We start from the raw sequence: 20,786 nt of genomic DNA, 5'->3' as shown, positions 1-20,786 counted from the left end.
TTGAAACCCAGTGAAGGTAACACAATCTGGTGCTGTGTCAACATCTAGCAATCTGCGAATAAAAGTTGTTGCATTTGAAACTCGATTGATTTGATTTTGATTGACACGTGGGGTTTAACAACCCAAAACCACTAATGAGAGACGCCGTAGTGGAGGGCTCCGGAAATTTCGACCACCTGGGGTTCTTTAACGTGCACCCAAATCTGAGGACACAGGCCTACAACGTTTCCGCCTCCATCGGAAATGTAGCCGTCGCAGCCGGGATTTGATCCCACGACCTGCGGGTCAGCAGCCGAGTACCTTAGCCACTAGACCACCACGGCAGGGCTGCATTTGAAATTTATTTTTAAAGATTTGTCATTTCTCACAATTCTTTCTTTACGTCATACATGATCAGGCGGAGGGACGAAAAGGGTGTTACACTAGGGTAGGACCAGTGCTTATACATCAATAAGTAGCTAGAGAAATTGCAGCTTAGCAGCAGCCTTGAAGCGACACAAGGCACACGTGGTGGCTTTAAAGAAGATGCCAATATGTGCCTTCTCGAGGTGTCACAAAGCATTGAATACAAATGCTGTTCCATGCTAATGCAAATGCAACAAACGTTGGAAAATAAAATACAGTCCTCTGTGTTGGCACTCCTTCGTATGGGCAATGAGAGATGAGCTGGTTATACTACTTTTTTGTGCAATTTTATGCTAGGCATCCTATGATACAATGCAAATTGCAGGCGGGAGAAGGCGGAACATACTGTAAAATGCTGAGCAAGGGCCTCCTTGCGGTAAAAAGTAATCCGACTAAATTTGGGGAGAGGGCACTTGCCTGGTCCCGGACCTATCATTGGCGCTTAAGATCTCACGAAAAATGGAGAGGGCCCTTGCTCGAGTGGGGGCGCTTGCTCGGCATTTTACGGTACTTGGTATGTCTACTCTGTAAAATTCGAACACTTTATTCTAAGATGAACCGTGCTTTTAAGCAACATGCCTGAAGTGGTAGAGCAGTGCATCACAGCGATGCTTTTTTCTAGCAAAAGCCGACAAAAATATCAGTGTAATGCACAGACCTCATTTTCCTCTTCATCGTTTTTCTGGACAAAAAAAGTTCACGCTTCCCTCAATGCTAGTTTGGCACGAGTGATCTGCTTTTACATTGCGAATTCCCATCACAAGAGTTGCGACGGCAGAATTTATACAGGGGGTAAGTTGTCTAGCCTTTTAGGAAGATTAAATAGCAAGCAGTACAAGAAAAACCATCTACCACAATTGTAATTTAAAAGCTGCTTCACGAGCCTCATTTACCAATGAAACCCTAACCTTATGCATGGCCTGGAGGAGGGAACTCTCTAGACTGATTATTGACTACCTCAGGCTACATTAAATTCACCCAAGTTGACAAACGCCATTTCACCTTAACTCCAATGAAATACAGCTACCATGTTGAAGGATCAACTTTGCGACATCATGCTCAGCAGCTCGGAAGTCAGATTTACAAACACTGTAATGCCCAAACTTCTATTCGTGATTAAGTCTCTCATCTAATCTATATCTACACCTAAGGGGTTTTCTACATACCTAGAGACATCACTCTCTTCTCATCAGGTGCCTAAGCACATGCGTAATGAGACTGCACACTTACTATATGTCTAGTATTAGCCCAGGACCACTACCACATAGTCTTGCCATACATGAGCCTTTTGTCTTTTCACTCCTTGGGCCACTTCCATACAGGGAAAATGTTTGTGCACTCGTTTAGAGTCTTTGGATATTTTAGAAGTTTATGGGTTGTGCTGTAATGGACCGTTTTTGACAGGTTTGCAGTGTGGAGTAATCGCTTCACTCCAAGTCAATGGTGTTGCCGCCACAGAATGAATGCGTCTTACTTATTTGCAAAATGTTGTGGCTCTAGCTAAAGCTTTTTGTCAAATTTTCTTGCATCAATCGATCTTTTCAACAGTTGTTGCACTTGTGTAACAATCTTTGAGATCTACAGGAACAACTCTCAGTACAGCATTGCACAAACTATAAGAGTAAGAGCTTTCACAGCTACTCTATCCCGGTGTTACCATTCTTGTGTGCATGTTGTACGAGTGAAATGAGTGTTGTAATGGAAGGAGCTGACAACGGCTTCAGTCAGTGATTTCTAAGTGATTCCCACAGGCAATAGGTGGAAGCAATTGCATCTGAAACACTTCATTTATTCTGCACAAGACAGATGGAAAAACATTTTTCTAGGGACACAAAGTGAAAGCAGTAAAAAAGAAAACAGCTTCAACACTGCAGATTGCTTTTCCAAAACTCCATTAATACTTTTCTGTGAGCGCATCAATGTTTGCAGTTGCAGTGATTAGAACATAACTCAAGCTTCCTACTTATAAATTTCATGCTCGAACTACACCACCATCACGTATCTTATGGTATTTTTGCATGACTACGAACTTTTAGAGCAAGAAATGTTCCCAAAATTTACCACGGAATTTACTGCTCCAGTTAATATTGAGCGAAGCAGTATAGAAGGAGCTGGTTTATAAATTTGTAAATGCCTTTGACCACTTGTCATTACTTAGCTTGAAAGTCCATTTTCGCTTATAAAAGTTCTGCTCGTGGCATATTTAGAACTCCGGAAGTGCCATCATCTTCAGCCTAATTTAATTCCGGCGTTCGTATACCTGTGCACAATAAAGAGCTTGGTGAGCGACATTTGCAGCTAGAACATGCACACAAGAAACAAGATCCCAGGGGTATAAAGAAGACCATCTCTACAGGTCCCAGCATTTTTATCTAAGCACACTCTTCTAACATCAGTATCTATGAGGATTGTTCACACACAATGCTTGCTTTACCAGTTTTATTGCACTACTGTCTACAAGGGGTGAAACTTAACAAGAGCATGTCTTCAGGAATAACTAGTAATGTCCTGCCAAACATCTTGCAGACAGCCACACCATTTAAAGAATAGTGATCTGCACTGTTCAATTAAAGAAAAGGCATGGCCAACAATATCACGCTGTAGGACTAGCATCGAAGTATTTGGAAGCTCGGCACACAGTTTTGAGTTCAATCAGTGTACACACATTCAGGAAGTATATGTATACATATATATATATAAAAACTTCATAATCTGGAAACCAGACAACCAGCAATGTTCAATTGTAGATAATGGAATGCACATAAGAAGCAAACAAAACAACCACTCAGCTAAAGTGGGAAATTACAACCGAGTTTTCTCACCAGCTTGCGCACAGGTTTTATATTGGTGCACATGCGACGGGCACCAGCACTCAAAATGGAATACAGCGGTGTTGCAAGTGCCGTATGTAGATGCATTTTTTTTGTCCTAGCTTTGTGTGTAGAGGTACTTATGGCGATTGCGATGGGGTTGGCCATGTTGTTCTTGCTAGCACAAGCTTTAGTAATACGTGTGTTTGTTTCAAAGATTGTTCATCTAGTGGCACATCTATTCAAAGATAGGCTTTCATCGCTTTTAGGCATGATGGTTGTGGCAAAGGTAGTCACAGGATGACACAAGCATGAAACATGCACAGACTGCTGAAGAGTAGAGGTGTGCAAATAGCAATATTCTGAGTGCAAAACAAATTTGAATATTGAAATGTGTCCGAGAACTGAATATTTTTTTAACACTTTGAAGCGAAATGGCGGAAAATTGGAGAAGATTCCTGAGCATATTCTTATGAAATAGCAACACGACTGTTTTTTTTTAGCTAGGTTGATGAAGCGATGGCGGCGTGGTGTTTCATAGTTGTCTTATCAAGAATGAGGCAATGCAGAGGCTGAACAGTATTTATATACATGACTTGGTGCAACCTAAGTGCTGTCCAAATTTCAGATCCAATAAAACATTAATTGAGCTCCCACCTCTGCCACATCTATCATCTGCATGTCGGAACCAGCGTTTTCTAGAGCTAATGCATTTCCAACCATAGCAGGCCCTGAAAGGCAGCTTTGCCACAATACGAGAGTGTGACGGGCCCTTTTAATTAAAATTTGAAGGGGCCACTGCCAATTGGACGTCGATTGTATTTGCCTTTGGGAAGTCAGAATACTTAGAATAAAAATTGCAGTGTGAATTGAATTGAATCACAAATACTATTATAAAAAAAATTAAATTTCGTATATTCACATACACCCCTACCAAAAACCCCTTGCATGCAAATTGAATGACATTATATTTGCCTATGATTTGAGAAGTTGATATTCACCAATATAAACTCTTTGGACAATGATTTCAAGCAAATTGTGAGCTTGTATACATCATTAAATGCCGACAGGCATGAAGAAGTGTATCATTCCTGATACCTGCAATGGTGCTTTGTCCTATATAATAGATGCCTGTTCAAGGAGATGAGATTACACTGAGTGAGTTTTTCAACTTGGGGATATATGACTGCAGTCAAGCATGTTGTTACCACACTCACTTTATATGTTGTGGTGATTACCGACGTAGTTTAACTGGAAATATTTTTACTCTGGCTTTCAGGTGAACAGTCTTATTCTGTGTAAACAGCCAATAGCAGTTGATGACCATGTGGGTGGCATAAAATGACTGCGTTGTCTTCTATACGACCTACGAGGTTGGTCAACAATCCCTGCTATACTTAAAATGCTACACCAGAGAATGGTTGAGATACTTCGAAATGTGACTGCTGAATGTCTATCCTGATTCCTTGTCAGCTGAAATATAACCAGTCATATCGGCAAGCAGTGCACCGACTAGTATCATAACACAAATAATGTGAAGATTGGGTAGAAGGGGGAGGTCATTTTTGGAATGTTTTAACAACAGCTCATAGCATAAAAGTTCACAGCCCACGAACAGCAACGGATTCTGCATTCAATTGATACTCGTGACAATGACAGTACAATTCTATTCATCCAAAGCAGCCATGATTCTTTGACATGAAACTATTATTTCATTTCAAGCATGCTGACTGAAATCAAAATGCAATTTTGACACAGTATTTCTCTAGTACCTAAAAATAAACAAGTCTGGCAGTTTATACTGGACTGAATGTCACATGGTCCAGATATTTATGGTAGCATAGAATGTTCTGAGGTGTGAGATTGTTGCAAACAAAATGCCAACTGCCCTGTAGATAGATAGTTACAAAGATAGTTACAAAGTTTGTGAAAAATTCTAGCCTTGTACCTTGGCTTTGACCTATGTCCCTAGCAGTTTTTTTATACCAACCTTACAATATATTCAGTATAACCAGTTTAGCATAAATAAATGTTTACAAATGAGGGGAGCACAGCAGCATCAAATGAATTGTCATAAATATATACTGATCACCAAAACCAAAACATTTCTTGAAGAGCTTGACACCATACAAAATGACGCAGTTTTCCAAGTGTATTGCGGCGAAGGGTAGCGGCTGGATCGAGTGCCCGAGGAGTTGTCTGGCATTTGCGACTGTTTGCCGTGACGAGCGTGAATTCCAGGCAGGTGGGCGATAGGGTGGAGGGTGAGGCCACGGAGCAGAGTTGGACCAAGCACGGCAGTGGCACGAAATGTGGCCAATACGACCGCAATAGAAGCATATCGGCAGAAACACATCGGTTGGGCGGAACAGTGACGGGTGGACTTGGTGAGGCGTAGTCTGGATGATGAACGGAGCAGATGACGTTCAAGCCGGCGCTGGCCAATCTTTGCCTCACAATGGTCTGGTTGAGGGAGATGGTGACGCGATAGCGGTCACATTTGGGGGAGGGTGACGCTAGTAGAGCCGCGGTTTATATTTCTCGACAGACAATATGGACAACATTACCGGGACTTTCCATAATGGCAGGCGAGGTTGTTCACACGTGGATGTTGCAGCCGTGTTTGGAAGGAAGGCGGGCAAACTGGTGGAGAACACGGCGGCTTTTGGCTTTTTCAAAGCGCCGGCATTCAGAAATGATGTCCTGGACAGTAAATGAGTTCGTGAAGACAAGAAGGTGGAAGGCGTCATCTGCTATGTCTTTAATAACATGGCGAAACTTATCGGCTTTAGACATCTGCGAGTCCACCTTTCGGCACAAAGCGAGCACATCGTGAATGTACGTGAGGTAAGATTCGGTGCACGTCTGAACCAGACATGCGAGCTCGTTTTGTGCAGCGCACTGACTTCCCACAGGCCTGCCCAATAGCTCCCGGAGATTTTGCTTGCATAACTCCCAGCTAGTAGTCAGCTCTTTCTCGTGTGTTTCGTACCAGATTTTTGCGGTGCCTCTGAGATAAAAAATCACGTTGCCCAGCATCAACGTTGGGTCCCATCGCACACCTACACCTACTCGCTCGTAGGACTTCAGCCATGCTTCTACGTCAACGCCATCGGTGCCAGAAAAGGTACCTGGATCTCTTGGGGGCTCCAAAATGAGTGTTGACGGGCCGGTTAGAGAAAGCAAGGTAGTCAAAGAAGGGCACTTTGGTCGCCAAGGAAGAGGCAACTTGGTGCCTTCTACAAAACTTCGTCTTTCGTGAAACGAGTAACTCGCACCTTCCACCCAAAATGTTACGGGGAGAATAACTTTACTGGGCAGACACACAGAGTAAACTCGGTGGCGGACAAGATGGCGCCCAGCTCGCAGAGTCTGTCAGCCTCGTCTTCCTCTCTGTCCTCTACGTCGTTCTCGTCCGCCTGTTAGAATATCTCTAATTACTTCTTGCCGTAATAACAAGAAAATTCCGTGACTGGTGGTACGAACGCTGAACTGTTTTTTGTTGTGAACACATAGACTGCAAGTCTTGCTAGGCTCCACAGCGTTGCATATGATGTATGAAACAGGGTATAAAGGATGTGCTGTGTTGGTTATGACACAGAAGCAAGACCACTCAGGCCAATAATAAAGCACATGAAGGATAAATGGAATGCAATCATGGCATAATTGAGGCCTGGTAGTATCAGCCATGTTTGGCATTTGTTAAAGGGCCCCTAAACCGCCTCACTTAACATTAATTTTCCTCTGTTAGACTGACAGCTTGACATGTGCATTGTGTGGAGAATACCATGACTACTATAGAGGGGTGTATCTAGAAATATTTTTCAGGAAAAATGGAGAAGGTTCAGCCATACTTTACGTATTTTAGTGTGTCCATTTATAGGTGTGCATGTATGTTTACACATGAAAAACCGAAAAATTTCTGGGGAAGGTTGAAACCTCCTTTTCGGCTACACTGATGCGGCGAGAGCACAAAAGGAAATCGCAAAGCTTTGAACCACACAGCATCTGTAAGTTCAAAGACCAATCTCATGCTCCTGTCGGAACATTTCATGTCGCTTTTTGACAAATTGTGAAGCAAGCAGGTCACTGTGCATAGCATGTGCACCAAAACCTGTCAAGTAATACACAAAAAGCTTCAGCTGCATGTTCTGAGAATTGAGGCAGGCTTGCCCTGTGTAAAGAACTGAAGCTCTCACAAAGCTACCTTTCAGTCATCATTGCATGAATGACAATTAGGGGCATACAGCAGAGGGCCTTTTTTCTGCCGTGTTTTGGAAACCACAGCCTTAGCTACATTGAATGGACATGGGAGCGCACAGAAATGACTACTAGATGGGAGGGGAACAGTGTTAAATGAGAAATTCTGAAGCTCACCAAGTGCCTGTAACCTTGCAGTATTGTAGTTGTGATATTATTTTGAAGAGAACAAAAACATTTGTAGCAATATGTTTTTTGTGGAAAGATGTACAGCTGACACTACATATCAAATTTTCAAGCTCAGGGTGGCTTAGGGGACTATTAAGAGTGAGCAAGCAAGAAATAGCTAGAGTTGCACTAAGAAGAGTGTTTTGACGTGTCCAACAGCGCATACATTATTTTGCTCTTACTGCATTTGAACACAAATGTGACCCTACCAAACATTTGCGTGCTCCCCAAGAACTGACACACATTTTAATGAAGCTAGTTTTGTGGAAAAAGATGAAATAATGAAAAAAAGGGGCCACTCAAGATGTCTACATGTCATGACCTGCTTGGTGTGTTGCTGAAAATACCGTCAATATATGATGCCAACCCAAGTGCTAATCATCAAGAACACTTGCAAACTAAAATCAAAACACATACTGAGGTACAGCCTCAATACGCAATTGCATAAGCCCATTTTAAATATATTGTGTTGTTTATATTAAGACTGTAGCTTGTGTAACTTTGAAACTGACGTGCCTTACTGCTTATCAGCTCTGAGGTACTAATACAAATACGCAACAGTGCATCATGAAAAACCATGTTGGATACGCAATGATGCACACTACACATCTACATCAGGAATTCACCGGGAAGCCATCGACACAAACTACCAGTCATAAATACAATTGAGGAAACTATGATGGTGTAATAAACGCTACGGAATGCCTACGACTGAGGTTGTCTTGGAGGAGCATACGGACAGCCAAGAAATTGATCTGCAATACGACCTGCTTCTCTCAGTCCACTTAGTAATGCACCATGCACAGTGGCTGGATAATTACGAATTGTGTGTTCACCAGCGAAGAATAACCGGGGCAGTGATTGTGGCTGTGAGGAGCCCGGAACCACAGATGGTGGCGTCACAGGAGTTGCCAGGATGTCGTAGTCACTTCCAGAGGCACCTGTGGCCACGTAGGAGTAAGAGCCTCTGGACCATGGGTCAGCTCTCCAGCGAGTCACGACAGTTTCCTTCGGTTGTGGCACACTGCCAAAAATACCCTTCAGCACAGCCAGGCAGCGCCCTACAATGACATCGTCACTCACATTCTCCATAATGGCAGCTGCCTCACCAGCCACCAATGCCAGAAGCACGGGTGCTCGGTAAAGGTTCCAGAAAAGGAACAGTTCACCTCTGCTGGCTGTTGTGCTGCCAACATGTCCGAAAAGGTTGGCATTGGGATCCCAGAAGATACGGTCGAAGCAAAGCACCACCTTATTGAGGTTGCCAAAACCCAGTCGTTGAATGGAGCTAACTTTCCAATCTGGAAGAGGTGGGATGAACTGCACGGTGTTTGGTACATTAGGGTTGCCCTGAACTGCTTGTTTCATGACACCAAGCGGAAGTGTGCTAAGGACCGCATCTGCTTTGAAGCTAATAAGACCACCACTGCTTCGAGTGTTAGCGGCTAGAACTTCAACACCTGTGCTTCCATGGCGGATCTGTTTGACAGCAGTGTTGAGCCGAATTTCGAGCCCTTCAGCAAGGGCAACAGGAACACATGAGTAACCATTACGTACGGTCAGGTGTGCACCAGTAAATTCGAAATCGTCGTCTTGATCCCAGTGCTTGAGTGACAGGTTGTTCAGTGGAGTGGCATTGGCAAACTCCAGGTTGGCAAAGTGCCAGTCAAGGACCTGTCGATCACGGGACGAGAGGTAGACGTCGCTGGGCGGAGATGCCTCCATCTCTTGCAACTTGTCCTCTATTTCTTTCTGCTGTTCAACAAGCTGGTCCCAATCCCTGCAGGCACAAGTTAGTTCGTGCTGCTTGCTTCGCAGAACAAATTCTTGCGTGACATCACGCTGTGCCTTGGAAGAGGCAAGCTCTGTGTGCTGCTGATGCAAGGCCTCAATGTGGTCTCGCAGCTGCAGCATGCGCTGTTGGTTTGTCTTTAGCTTCTCTTGCATCTCCAATATAAGCTTCCAGTGCTCAATTTGCTTTTCCTTTACATGTTTTTCTTGAAGCTTTATGACCCACTCCAATGCTTGGCCAAGGGACACCGGCTTGCCTTGCACATAGTTGAAATCAAGCTGATGCGACAGGTAAGATGTTGCCTCAAGAAGCCGGTTAAACTCGCGCTCTACCATCTCATCTTTGTCTTTCGGCACTGTGGTGCCGTTGGACTCATAGAGCGGACACTTCTGACGGATCCGATGCAGCTCCATCTTGATCTGCCGGCTCAGCACGGCTACGGGATTGCCGCCCAGCCCCGTGACCACCATGGCACCCAGGTCTGCAATGTAGTTGCCCTTGCGGAAGGTAGCCACGCGACCGCCTACGCGGTCTCGGGCCTCGAGCACGATCACTTCCATACCGAACTGTTGGAGCTGCTGCGCCGCAGCCAGGCCCGAGATGCCGGCTCCTACGACAATTACTTTGCCGTGCTTTTTGGCCGGCGGTCCACGGATGCGTTCGTACACGCCGAAGTTGATGAGTCCCTGGCGCTCCAGGTAGGCGTGCACGCGCATCACGAAAGGTGCGTCGCTGTTGTACGGCGGTTCTATTTGCGGGAGCGCGTTCTCGAATATCAGCTGCATCTTGGGGTTCTGCAGCCACAGCTGCAGGAGCCGGTTTCGAATGTGCAGGAACACCTTCTGCGTTTGCTGGGGGCCCTGCGCCACGTCTGGGAAGCAGGCCGCTTCCTGAGCCGTCATCTTGTCGAAAGGGAGCCGGCTCTGGAAGGCGGCCCCTTCCAGCCCTGTGGGGTCCTCCATCTCGCTGTCCACGTCTGGGCCGTCTGGGCCGCCGCCTTCGGAGGTGGTCGCTGCCGCCGGCCGCTCGCCACGACGGTCGGCGGCGCTGCCCAAGCGCGGCTGCTTGACGTGCTGACCGTTGCCGCTCTCCTCGTCTGACGCGTTGCTGGCGCCGTCATCGCCTTGAGGTCCAGCCGTTGATGGCCTGTCACCGATTTCCTTCGGATCGAGGCGTGCGCGTCGCCTACGAGTCGTGCGTCTACCCTCGTCGTCTCTGAGCTCGCTTCCAGTTTCCTGATCTGTGGAGAACACATCCTGCGGGCTGGGCCGTTTTCGGTCGTCCGTGGAACTCATCCCGAAAGCTCTTCCAGTGAAAATTAACTTCGGTTACTATAGCGAGACGTCTTTCTTGAGCACAATCGTTCATTCAAAGGTGAGAGGGGAATGTACTGGGTGCGATTACCGTAGTGACTAAAGCTGCAGCAACGTTACGTCGGTATCGCGCACACTGCGGCATTTCCGTGCACCAGATGTTGTTGGGGCTATTTTTGAAGCTCGAGGCGGGTCCGGCTCAATGGTGGAACAGGGCAAGTGCGGCTCTTTCTTTTCCTTTTTCTTTTTTTCTCACTTTCTGTCGAGAAGTCAGCGCGATCCTCGTCAACACATTCATCCGGGCTAGTGACTGCTGTTTCGGTCGTCTCGGTTTTTCCAGTGTTGCGTACCATTGTACAGCATAGAGAAATAAAAAAGGTGAAGAGTGGACACTCCCATAGACCCCAGCGGCCCAATCGACTCTAGCACACCTAGTGGTTGATGAGAGCAAGTGGCGTGCGCTTCCGGTTTCGGTTTCACTGGCGCAAATTTTGAATTACTTTGCATAACCGACGTTTGGCTATGACGAAAGTTCATGATTTCAGACCACTATTCATCGCCCAAATGGATAGTTTTTGTAGGTCGTTTTGATTTAGCGATTCCCTGTTTTGTTTTGTTCAGTGGTTCGTGCGAATCGGTCGTGACGTAATCTTTATTTCGATTAAGTTATAATAAAAAGAGATGCAGGTAAATATAATTCACTACGGTTTTATTCATCGCGCTTGTGTTTTTCTCTTAGAACAAGTGATCAATGTATATATCAGTCAAAGAAACAGAGCATCCGCAATGTTTTATTCAAAGGCAAGGTAGAGTATGAGAATATAAAAAGCACAATATGACAAAGGTAGACAACAAATGCATCTCGCCTTACAAATAAATTGTAACAAATATTGTAACAAATACATAGAGAACACAGACAACGCACACATCGCTAGAGTTGGCAGAAGCCGAGAAGCTGGTGAAGTATGAAACACCGGGCCAGTGGGTAAGTAAGGATCTATGGCAAAAACACAGCGCACAATGCTGATGAAGAAGGAAGAAGTGACATATACACAGCAATGAAGTCGCGAATCACGCCTGGGCTTAACCGAAATAATGCATAGAAAAAAAGAGCGCACAGAAACCACACGACACAATATAGCAGAAAGGCAAAGGTGCAGTGTGCTGGCTGTGCTTAAGAACAGCGAGTCCAAAATGAAAAAAGCAGACTTGATGCCTGCTTGTCCTCAGAAAGGTAGGGCTTTGCAGCTTGCTCACTACGTGAAAGACAAACTTTATGCTACAACACTGGCAGGTCTTGTGGCTTTTGTAATGCGTCGCCTTCATCAAAAACTTAAGATCCCAAGTGATTTGCGTCTGGGTGTTGCTGTGACGCTTGCGAGCTAAAATAGATTGTAGTCATCACTTTATCCAGAATTGTGGACTTTAATTGGTGCTACGAGAGCGGTATTACAGGGCTAATAAATAGCAGAAGGAAACCACTTTGGCTCATTATTTTTCACAAAGGCTCTACATCGTACGTTATCACTCATAAGCTATATAAAAATAAAATGGCAGCGCCCGCAGCCCCATCAAACGCTACAAGTTTGAGTATTCTTTTGAAAATTTTGATGAGCGAGATGAGGAGGTTGATGAGAAGCTAAAATACAAAAAGCGTGATAACGTGAACTGTGCCCACTTCATACTGTGTTCCTTACCCGCTCGAAGACATTCAACAAGCGGTTTTGTTATCGATATATTACTTGAGCTGGAGAGATAAAGCATACACAGTGACCAAGCGACCCACAGTAAAGTGTACAGTTCGCCCGCATTTGCTACAAAAATACAGACAGGATACCCAACATTCTTTTTAAGGTTATGCAAATCACTTCGAGCGAATACACAGTGTCCCTACTCCTCATAGCGGGTAACCAAAACAATGTATGCAACGAATGAGTGGTTAGTTTGGTGAGGCTGTCTCCGCAGTCTTTTGATAGTTTTCCGCTGTGCTGCTACTTTGGCTTGCAGATGTTTAATGGTTTGCTTGTACTTCATTGATGGAGACATTGTCGCTGACACATAGGAACGCACTGCAATAAACAAAAAAATGGATGTAAAAGCGAAGAACAAACTAATCCCATACGAGCACTTTCCTCGCTCTTTCAGACCCAAGGTGCACAACTTTCTGTGGTGCAAAGTTTTCGATTCCACTACCTAAAAACAAACCATTCACAATGTTGACAGGGCACAAAAAAAAAATGAAAATCACTGAGAGCCCACCCTTACATTTTGTAAGTGCACACGTAGTATCCTTTTGAGGATAGTTTCTTCAGAATGTCCTAAACATAAAATAGCACATTAAAACAGCTGCAATAAAAGCATAGTCACCATTTTCTCTAGGGCACTCAGGCGTGGAGCTGTTGGCGGAGACATCTTCTGGAGGGTCTTGTGAAGCTTGTTCAGTGCCTTGGACAGTGCTGTCGGACAATCTTGCGAGCGGCCTGCGGAAGTCTCAATATCAATCCACTCTGGTGTTGAAGTAAACATACAACTTGCCGGTCACACAAGTTCCTTTTGTGACAGCTGAACGACTGGTTAAGGTTTTCTCCGGCAAGACGAAGTCGGCAGAAATTCTTTCACCAGCTACAAGGGAGCTGCCACCTGCAGAGGTTTGGTCAACAGTCAATTTGGGTAAAAAAAAAGAAATCGCGACACTGAACGCACCCTGTTCATCGGGGCACCTCAATGTGTTGGAGCCGCTTTTTGAAGCCTCTACCGCAGGTCCTGAAGAAATGAAATTACGACAATGTGTCAGTAAGAGGCTTAAAATAACACAAACTGAAGTTCATCCGCACCTTGCAGTGCAGCTTCTGCAGCCATGTCACAGTCACTACTTGAAGCGACGCTCAGAGAACCTGCATATATGTGCAGTTGGTACAAGTTACAAAGCTTGTAGCATGGGGAAACTTATACAGCTCTTTCAAACGCATAAATTGGTCGAACGTGGAAGAAAAGAGACGGCACCAACTAGGAAACAAGTAATTTGTGATTTTTGGAATTATCAACAGTGGCAGCTTTCACTGATGAAAGGTATACGTACATGTGCACTCAGGCTTGAAGATAACGTGAAATAGCCCTTTAAAGTCTTTCAAAACAAGTTGCGCAGGTCCAGAGCATCAAAACATGACAGAAATGTAAAGCTGCTGTTAGGAAAGTAATAGCCCACAATTAACAGAATTTAAGACTTTACAAGTGTTACTTCTGTAGTGAGGTTTCTCCATCGGCTACAAAGATCTTCACGGTTAACTGTCGCCACTGATTCAATACAAGTGGCTGCTATTGCACATATTTGAGTTTCAGTCAATCACTTACATGGTGCAGCTGGTTGCACACTGGGAACAGCCATTCTTGTAAGCCTTGTGTGCCCAGGGTACATGAAACTTTGAGCAGTAAAATGGTCGCTACAAACCCTGTACGTTGCGTACAATAGGCTGGCCGGCTCACTCAGGAGATCATCGCGTCCAGCATACTGCATCCATGATTTCATCCTGCATTGGCAATGAACTATCAGCTGAAAGGGGAAGTGCTTGAATAGTGATTTTTTATTGTTACCCTCACTTAGCAAGTACGAACAGTAAGCCTACAGACATGCAAACCATACAAAAGCTTTAACACACCTGCCATCCCGTGGTACGCGGAAGAAACTCGTCCCAGGCTTCTTGTGGGTTCTGCCATTGTTGAAGCACCACGATACACAGCAGTAGCTGCCGTAGCTTGGACCGCCGGACGGCATGGCGTCAGCGCGGTCTGAAAATGTTAGTAAGTGGATGCTTCGCTGTCAAATTACGAAAAAGATATGTGCACGTCATAAGTGTACCAGCAAACCCCTTTGAATGATTACCTAATAGATGCACAATACAAAACCAGTGATACATCTCTGACCCATAAAACTCTGACTTACAAAGATATACGTCAAGACCACGAACAAAGATCTTCAGAAGTTTCCAGGCCGCTATTCCTTGTAATGCAATGGTATCGTGGCCTGGAAACTTTAGAACACCTTCGTGCGTACGCAGTATCAGCAGTACATTGGGAAGAAAAATCGTAGTTGAAATTTGTGCGGTAAAATTATATTGGAAACGTCAAAAAAATTTGTGGGCAGCTTGCACTAGTGGCACAAGGCTAGCGAAGAAACGAAGATGATGGCCACTTGGCTAGTCCAGATTTGCCTCCGGCACACCAAGAATTATTCGTGTTCCGAGCCTTCGGGAAACGCGTCGTGAAGCATGCGAGGCCCAGCGAACGATCCTCAATATTTTGCACCGAGCCACCGAGCCTATGACCTAGCTGCCCAGCTATGCTCAGCGCACAGACGCTCGCGTCCGTGGCAGACGCAGCACGCGTCGCCTCGGCTTGACGCCGTGCCGCCTTTGCTATACTGCATACGTTGCACAATGTTCCCGTCTAACCGCCGCATAGAGCCACAAAATTTCTTTTCAGCGAACCTCCCAGTCCTTACAAGCTTCAGAAAAAGGTTACAACTGCGTGAATGAGACGCCACGTAAGAAACAAACTCGCACACACGAAGCGCAACGTGTGTGTGTGCATCTTTCTATGTTTGTTGCATGGTGTCTTTTTCGCGCAGGCGTAACCGTTTTCTGAAAAAATGACCCAACAAGACCAACAACATGTCATTCAACAAGCTTCGCTTGAAAACGTGCCTCACCTGTTATCTCACGCTTGAAAACGCCGATGCAGCCGACGTTGACGAAAGCGACGAAAGCTTCGCGCCGTCAGTCATGCATGGGCTTGTCCATAGCCTATGGCTTGTCGCTGGGTAGATGGTGTTTATGACAGTACGGCTGAAGAAAAATAATCGCGTAAGGTGTGTTGAATAAATCGTTTTTATGTATAAAGAACATACCAAATTTGGGCGTGTAATTATTAATTTGTGAAAACAATTCGGTTTCATTGATTATAACTGTTTTTTTTGCGCTTGCGCTCTCTGAAGTTTGGTGGGAGCACTAGTTCGTTACGTAGTCGTGACGCACTTCCTGAGGCCAGGTTTTGCGGAGTGTCCGCTCTTGTCTTCTTCTTTCTCTATGTGTACAGCTTCGGCAAGCTTCGGTCTAAATGGACCACCTCGCCTCTCGACAGTCATTGCCAATGAGCTGCGCTTATTTTATGAGTAAAAAAAATGAAAGATAAAATACTGTTGAGTTAGTATCAGGAGATGTGACCAGCGTGCGCATATTTTTCTTCCGTGCTAACGTTGCTCCAAGAACATGACGAAAGTCTTAGAGGCCACAATTTGACGCTAGTTTTGACTTCAGTCAACAGATGGCAACACCCATTCAGTAAGGGGGAAGAAAAAAAATACCGGTGTCTGGGAAGCGGGCACAGTAATAAATATTGTGCATTCGTTTCCTACAAAATCTGCTTGTTCGTTTGTGCATAGCGTTCACCTTCCGTGTTGGTTTTTTGGTGGCGTGCCTTTCACGGACGTTTTGCCTTATCTGGAACATAAAGCTTTAATCAACAGTTCCGTAGTTCCCATAACTGCGAATGAAAAAGGAGCGAGGAGGAACGATCATGAACATCAAGCACACATAACGCTTAATAAAAAATAATATAAGGTAATTTAAGAAAATAGAATAGGGTACTTTTTTTAGAACGATGTGATCGTTGATCGTGGCGGCCGTTTTTCTGGGAGCGCTAACGGATCAATAATTAGCGCTTTCTCTTTGCCTCTCTCTGTCTTTCTCTCTCTCTTCCTCTTTGTTAGTGCACGAGCTATAATACAATTAGCGTTGTTCTGAAAATTTTCAAAGCCAAGATATTCTTATTTTGGCTTAGATGACCTTGCAGTTTGAACCGGTAGCTCATCCTACGCATATTATTGGCGCTAAAAATGCGTGACTACACGTGTGGCTGATTACACACGCACACACACAATATGAACCCTACATGTCACCGCAATGTCACACGAACGTCTACAATACACAAAGTGTGTGTTTGTACAATTTGAGTGGACATTTTCTGTACATATAAGGAATACACCACTAAACAATAATAATAATAATAATTATAATAATAATAATAATAATAATAATAATAATAATAATAATAATAATAATAATAATAATAATAATAATAATAATAATAATAATAATAATAATAATAATAATAATAATAATAATAATAATTCGCCCCTTCCCGAGTCCGCTGCGCGCAGCACCTTTCTGGTGCTGTATGCGGACTTGAGAGCGTATACGAAGGGTAAACCCCCGGGGTCAGACATGGCAATGTAAAGCATGGGTGAAACTGACTTATCCGATTGTTCGAGATCAGCTGAGCCTATGCCGCCAGGAATACTCTCCCCTTTACGCGCTCCGAAGAGCGGCACAACAAGACTGGACAGTTCCTGACCAGGCCCTTCCAGCGTCGCCACTCGCAGAAACGCAGCGTACAAGACAAACGGACGGACACCGCCTAGTAATATGACTCACTGAGCAGCTGAGTGAGACGGATGGACCGACGGAGGATTCGCGGTTCACTGATAAAACCCTCCCAAGCTTCGCCCCATTCTTCATTCACCCTGTGGATATGCAGTATTTTTTTTTTACTTTTGTCGCGATTTGCTAAAACATAAAAGAAGCTGTTGCATTTTCTGAAATGTACCGATTCGCAGTGGACCGATGCAGAGCCGTCAAATAAAGAGGGAGGGGGGGGGGGGCTCCGGTGGGAAACCCTGTTGCATCCCCATGCAATTATTGCTTTAACTTATTCCATATATAGCGTACTGATGGAATGAACTTACGTGAATGAACTTCGAGTTTCGCTGACAATCAATGATTTAATATGTACTGTAACACCGTGATGTCCAGCTACGTCGGCTTTCACTACCCACTCCCAGTCTTGCAATCCGCGGCGTCTTCCCGCAGGAAAATAGGAAAATACCGCTGTACATATTTGATCTGTCCGTCGTCTCATCATTCAATAACCCCTAGACCCCACCCCTCTTATTTCTCACTTTAGCTTCCGACTCAGCCTGTAGTTGAACAGCCTGTCCTTATCATTTTTCTCGGTCTTATTACCAAGCGATCTACGTTGAGAGATAATTATGATTATATAGTAATCACCCATTGAAGAGGAATGTTCCTTACTGATAGCCTAGCAGAGCAATAGATGAACAAAGGCTACGCCGTTTGCAAAGCACTAGACTTATCAAGGTTTTAGCAGTGATGGTAATAACTTACGTGCTTTAAGTACGGAAATTTGCGAACACTACGTAGGCAGCTTTAGCAGTTACGGCAGTACCGCACGGAAATACCGAACCGCCGTCGCCGGCAAGTGCTGACATTTCCTTAGTTTACAAGACCTATGTTGTAGTCATATCATCACACTAGCGCACGCAATAAGTGATTCGTGCAGCTAATAAAAGCTTTTAAAGAGCTGCGTGCCGACGACGACGGTACGGTATTGACGTAGGTATACCGGTACTGCTAAAACGATGTACATAAGATCTGTTGTTGTTGTTGTTGTCGTCGTCGTCGTCGTCGTCGTCGTTGTTGTTGTTGTTGTTGTTGTTGTTGTTGTTAGGCTCAATGGTAGCATATGCAGTGACTCCAGCGAACACCAGTCGTTAGCGCCACCTTCAGGGTCCTTAAGTGTGGAAGAAAGCTCGTAGGCATTTCTCGCCCTGCTACAAAATTAAGCAAAGCCGAAAAGGCCGCTCGTAGCGGCCGTAAGCGCGGGTAATTTGGGTTGCTTTTTACGAGCCGAAGACGCTCTTTCTATCTGTTTCGTAAAAATATAGGAAGCGACAGGATCGTTTGTCTTCGAGTTTATGACTTGCGTGTGGTGACTGTGATCATGGCTTGGGATATCATCTTCTTACGTGCAAAAAAAAAAAGTGGTAATAAAAATTAGGGGACCTTAAAGTTTTGCTTTTAGGAGTTGAGCGCGGTAGCGATGTCCTGCTCCTAGTGCGCACTTCAAACATTTGTAGTGCATGAAACCTTTTCGCACTTGCTACAGATGCTAATGGAATAGGCACAGTAGCGTGAGGGCCTTTTGTTGTGAGTGACTGGCTTTAAACCACGAAGCCATTATGATAATCACTTGTTCTGAAGCCCGCTTCAATGGGGGATTTTACCGAGTATTATCACTGCAAAGATTAATGTTGTATTCTGATGCGTGTATACAGGACGCATGTATATGAAAGAATGAAAGTTACTTTCGCAGCATTTACAAGCAGAGGAAGTTATTTTCACCCTATTCACAAGCGTGCGCGTGGGGTAAAACATCCGCTTGTCACGCAAATTTATTTATTTTTATTTATTTAAATACCCTAAAGGCCCGGATGGGCATTACATAGGGGGGGATAGAGTGGGGTTATGATCACAAGTACAGTACAGAACATAAATGAAGGCAGAGATGGTATACATGTCTACTGCATCGAGAAACAAATGACGCCAGTTCGATAACAACTCGGACCGAGGATATTTTTATCATATATTTTATTGGCATTGTTCTCAATTTTTTGGTCACCCATAAGATGATGATTTTTCGCTTACAACCAACGACGCCGATGACGGAATTTCTGCGAAACAAGCTCTTTAATGCTCTCGCGTTAAAAATGGAGGAAACTTGGCCGATCCCGCACATTTTCGATGCCTTGAAAATAAGCTTCGCCACATAATAATGAAGTTCGCAGGCGAAGAAGCCTCTCGGGGAGTGACAAGGTTTAACGGTGAAGCATCATAGTTGGAACGGCAGCGCAACCACACACGAACAGAAGAAAGAAGGTGCACGAAATATTTATAAAGTACGACCATCTCCCCCAAGTTTCACTCTTGTTGGCGGTGAAGCAAATAAAATGCTTTTTTTAATTTGGAGGCGGGGGGAATGCCCGCACACTGATCTGCACAGACATTACTTGTATCGCTTATTTAGGTCTCTACACAGGCCAGGGTAATGTGCCTTTTTTCCGGGAGACTCGTCTGCGCGTGCGCACTGACAGTTACGTCATGAACGCCATGTCTATTGGGTGTTGCTGGGTGTAGACATTTGCAAATTACCACGAAAAAATACTTGACCTTCGAGATTTCCCACTGACAACTTCAGAAGCTACTAACCCCAAGTTTTGCTTTCGGCAACCTGCACGCGATGCACGAACCTGAAAAAGACCCATTCACAGATGTTTGTATTTATTTTTCTTTGCAAAGGAGTTGCACATGGTGAGTCGAAACCAAAATCAGTCCGTCCTATGTACGGTGAAACTCCCCGATCGTATACGCGCCACAGAAACTGGGAAAGCCAGACTGCTCCCAATGGGTACAGTAAAAGTGAATGAGGGAACGGACGGGCGGCAAACGCAAGGTAATATTTCTGGAGATACCCAACCAATAATCGAGCAGAACTTTAGAGAACAGTCAGGATAAGCGCCGTGATGAACAGTGGAGCCACACGTTTTAGCGTCGTTGGTTAATCATATCGATGGAAGTGCTTAGATAGTGTAGTGGTGAATTCGCAAGCCAATGACCATCACCATAAATTGATTCCCAGCCCACATGGGGGACCAACCGAACGTGCACAACCGCAACGAGAATGCAGACGCAGCGGCCCGAGAACTCATCAGGTGCCGGGACGACAGCGAGAGCATCCCCGCGTGTGTCGGCGACGAACCAGATCCCGAACCCCTGGTCGACTACGGCGCGATACTCATTGATTGATATGTGGGGTTTAACGTCCCAAAACCACCATATGATTATGAGAGACGCCATAGTGGAGGGCTCCGGAAATTTCGACCACCTGGGGTTCTTTAACGTGCACCCAAATCTGAGCACACGGGCCTCGACATTTCCGCCTCCATCGGAAATGCAGCCGCCGCAGGCGGGATTTGAACCCGCGACCTGCGGGTCCGCAGCCGAGTACCTTAGCCACTAGACCACCGCGGCGGGGCACGACGCGATACTCAAGAGTCACAGGGAAGGAAGAAGAGAATACCCGGCCATGATCGAGAACTTTCCCGAGCAGAGTCGGTGTTGCTTCGTC

General features: G+C 45.0%; 2 protein-coding genes across 5 annotated transcripts; both read right to left on the bottom strand.

Moving 5' to 3' along the window:
• Positions 1–2,173: 2,173 nt before the first annotated feature.
• On the bottom strand, positions 2,174–11,378 carry LOC119159651 (lysine-specific histone demethylase 1A). Its single transcript, XM_037412473.2, has one exon. It carries the CDS (start codon positions 10,728–10,730, stop codon positions 8,349–8,351), a length of 2,382 nt encoding a protein of 793 aa, XP_037268370.1. The 5' UTR covers positions 10,731–11,378; the 3' UTR covers positions 2,174–8,348.
• A 128-nt stretch (positions 11,379–11,506) lies between these two features.
• Positions 11,507–15,699, bottom strand: LOC142808401 (uncharacterized). Of its 4 annotated transcripts, none has more exons than XM_075891413.1 (8): positions 15,454–15,699; positions 14,405–14,534; positions 14,100–14,275; positions 13,583–13,642; positions 13,452–13,511; positions 13,284–13,388; positions 13,116–13,228; positions 11,507–12,817 (listed from the first exon to the last, which is right to left on the bottom strand). In XM_075891413.1, exons 2-8 carry the CDS (start codon positions 14,518–14,520, stop codon positions 12,779–12,781), a joined length of 669 nt encoding a protein of 222 aa, XP_075747528.1. In that variant the 5' UTR covers positions 14,521–14,534; positions 15,454–15,699; the 3' UTR covers positions 11,507–12,778. The 4 variants fall into 4 exon arrangements, with proteins under 4 accessions (XP_075747528.1, XP_075747525.1, XP_075747526.1 ...); XM_075891410.1 differs by having other exon boundaries at positions 13,277–13,388; positions 15,454–15,693; XM_075891411.1 differs by lacking the exon at positions 15,454–15,699 and having other exon boundaries at positions 13,277–13,388; positions 14,405–15,439.
• Between the last annotated feature and the right edge of the window lie 5,087 nt (positions 15,700–20,786).

Source organism: Rhipicephalus microplus, chromosome 1 (assembly GCF_043290135.1).
Source record: "Rhipicephalus microplus isolate Deutch F79 chromosome 1, USDA_Rmic, whole genome shotgun sequence".
NCBI lineage: Eukaryota > Metazoa > Arthropoda > Arachnida > Ixodida > Ixodidae > Rhipicephalus > Rhipicephalus microplus.
Note: the sequence above shows the minus strand (reverse complement) of the source record. Positions and strands in the feature narration are given on the sequence as shown.